General features: G+C 42.0%; 1 protein-coding gene across 4 annotated transcripts in view; it reads right to left on the reverse strand.

Moving 5' to 3' along the window:
* Positions 1-2,500, reverse strand: part of LOC138976808 (leucine-rich repeat-containing protein 74B-like) — a 66,146-nt gene that overhangs the window by 10,888 nt on the left and 52,758 nt on the right. For all 4 annotated transcript variants that reach the window (XR_011459157.1, XM_070349701.1, XM_070349702.1 and 1 more), the window contains 2 exons: positions 2,158-2,248; positions 1,626-1,675 (listed from right to left, as the gene is read on the reverse strand). Coding sequence is in view for 3 of the 4 variants with exons in the window: in XM_070349701.1 (XP_070205802.1) it covers positions 1,626-1,675; positions 2,158-2,248 (141 nt within the window). In the remaining variant the exon portion in view is untranslated. The remainder of the gene's footprint in view (positions 1-1,625; positions 1,676-2,157; positions 2,249-2,500) is intronic.

Raw genomic sequence — 2,500 nt, forward strand, 5'->3', positions numbered from 1 at the left:
CCCATTAACACACCCCATTAACACATCCTATTAACACATCCCATTAACACATCCCATTCACAAACACCACATTAACACACACACGTTAACACACCCCACTAACACACACCCTTAACACGGGTTGTTGTGACAGTCATGTCAAACAAACCCCATTACAACACACAACCCCCCACCTACCCCAACAGTCTCATCTTTATCGACAGGTAATACATATGTGAGAAAAGGCGATATGCTCCCCGAGGACCGACACAAAAATGCTTGTCACCAAACATCGTTTTTGTCATCATTTTGGAAGTGCAACTGGATGCACAATATTCCACAGGGACACCAATTTTTAGAAAGAAATATTCCGGGCCGGAAAGCGCGTCACACTAGTTCGAGATAATACGTCATACAGTTTACTTGTCTGTGACGTCAAACGTAACTCATTCGTTGCTTTTCTTTCAGTCTGAAAATGTACAGAGCTACGATCACATTTGCGAGTTCAGTATACGTTTTGAGCATAATATATCTTTTCTTTTGAGTGTTTTATGACTTGTCGTTGTGGATTTTGCGATTACAGAGATAAATTGCAAATTGACCATGAGTCGCCGCGGTAATTATCAACATTGATTTGGTCTTTGAGTGTGAATCCTTACAATCGTTGTCCTCGGAAACACGAACCCAAAGCGCCAATGGTTCCACACATCAAACAATCAGCCTCATTGGCTTTTACTTTGACAATCCACGTTTCACCTGAAAGCTCAAACCCATTTACCACCTCGATTTGTTACATGGGCAACAGCGAATGAAAACTCATGAAAATGATGACAAATATATATATATTGTTAGGGGGATTAAGGGGTTGTACGACATTGATATTGAGTGTGCATAACCACGATAACCATGGTAACCGCTACTGTCGTAAGTGATATTCCGAGCGCTTTGAGTACACAAGGACTGGGTGGCCGAGTGGTAACGCACTTGCGCTCGGAAGCGAGAGGTTGCGAGTTCGACCCTGGGTCAGGGCGTTAGCAATTTTCTCCCCCCTTTCCTAACCTAGGTGGTGGGTTCTAGTGCTAGTCTTTCGGATGAGACGAAAAACCGAGGTCCCTTCGTGTACACTACATTGGGGTGAGCACGTTAAAGATCCCACGATTGACAAAAGGGTCTTTCCTGGCAAAATTGTATAGGCATAGATAAAAATGTCCACCAAAATACCCGTGTGACTTGAAATAATAGGCCGTGAAAAGTAGGATATGCGCCGAAATGGCTGCGATCTGCTGGCCGATGTGAATGCGTGATGTATTGTGTAAAAAAAATTCCATCTCACACGGCATAAATAAATCCCTGCGCCTGGAATATGTGCGCGATATAAATTGCATTTAAAAAAAAAATGCATGTGCTTAGAACTGTACCCACGGAATACGCGCGATATAAGCCTCATATTGATTGATTGATTGACATGTGTGCTGATGTACGAACACCCAGACAAAGAACTAAGACGCTTGTTCGAATACTTGTACGCATACACAAACATACAAAAGCGGTGAAGTGTCGCTCTTTTGTCCTTACATGGACATGCAAACAGCAAAACGTGAAACAGAAAATGCGAAGAGAGTGTGGCTCAGGTTGACATTACTCACCGTCATGAATTCGGCAAAGTATTCAGCCGACTTGTCGTCAAAATCGTTACCTGGAAATAAACGTACAAATGCTACAGGGTGGGTATTTTTCTTCATGTGTGAAAACAGCGCAGACTATGACCAGTACTACAAATGAATTGGAATGGTCAATGCTTTCAGTATAGAAAAGTTGGTTACACGCAAGTTCTTTAATTGTACCGGTTTCACCTCAAAAACTTAAATGGTCGTCTTCGTTATTGATGTTGATGTTGTTGTTGTAGTTGTTGTTCTTGTCATTGTTGTTGTTGTTGTTGTGGTGGTGGTGGTGGTGGTGGGTGTTGTTGTTGTTGTTGGTGTTGTTATGTTGTTGTTATCGTTGTTGTTGTTATGTTGTTGTTGTTTGTGTTATGTTGTTTTTGTTGTTGTTATGTTGTTGTTGTTCTTGCTGTTGTTAAATGTACATAAGGTAGCTTCTTTGGGTATTTACTAAAAGGTTGAGAAAACAGAAGATACACTATATATTAAGTGAATCAAACACTGACATGTGACCTACCTGCTAGCGTCACTCTGCGCAGCGTGTCGTTGTGAGACATAATGTGACACAGTTCGGCCGCACATGAGTTCAACCGATTGTCTGAAAGGTTCTGCAATGAATAACAAGTCGCGTAAGGCGAAAATACAACATTTAGTCAAGCTCAGTCGAACTCACAGAATGAAACTGAACGCACTGCATTTTTTCACAATGACCGTAGTCCGCCGCTTGTGCAAAACGGAGTGAAACTGACGAGCCTGTTCAGCGCTGTAGTGGTTTCGCTGTGCTGCATAGCACGCTTTTCTGTACCTCTCTTCGTTTTAACTTTCTGAGCGTGTTTTTAATCCAAACATATCATATCTAT

This window comes from Littorina saxatilis, linkage group LG9 (genome assembly GCF_037325665.1).
Source record: "Littorina saxatilis isolate snail1 linkage group LG9, US_GU_Lsax_2.0, whole genome shotgun sequence".
NCBI lineage: Eukaryota > Metazoa > Mollusca > Gastropoda > Littorinimorpha > Littorinidae > Littorina > Littorina saxatilis.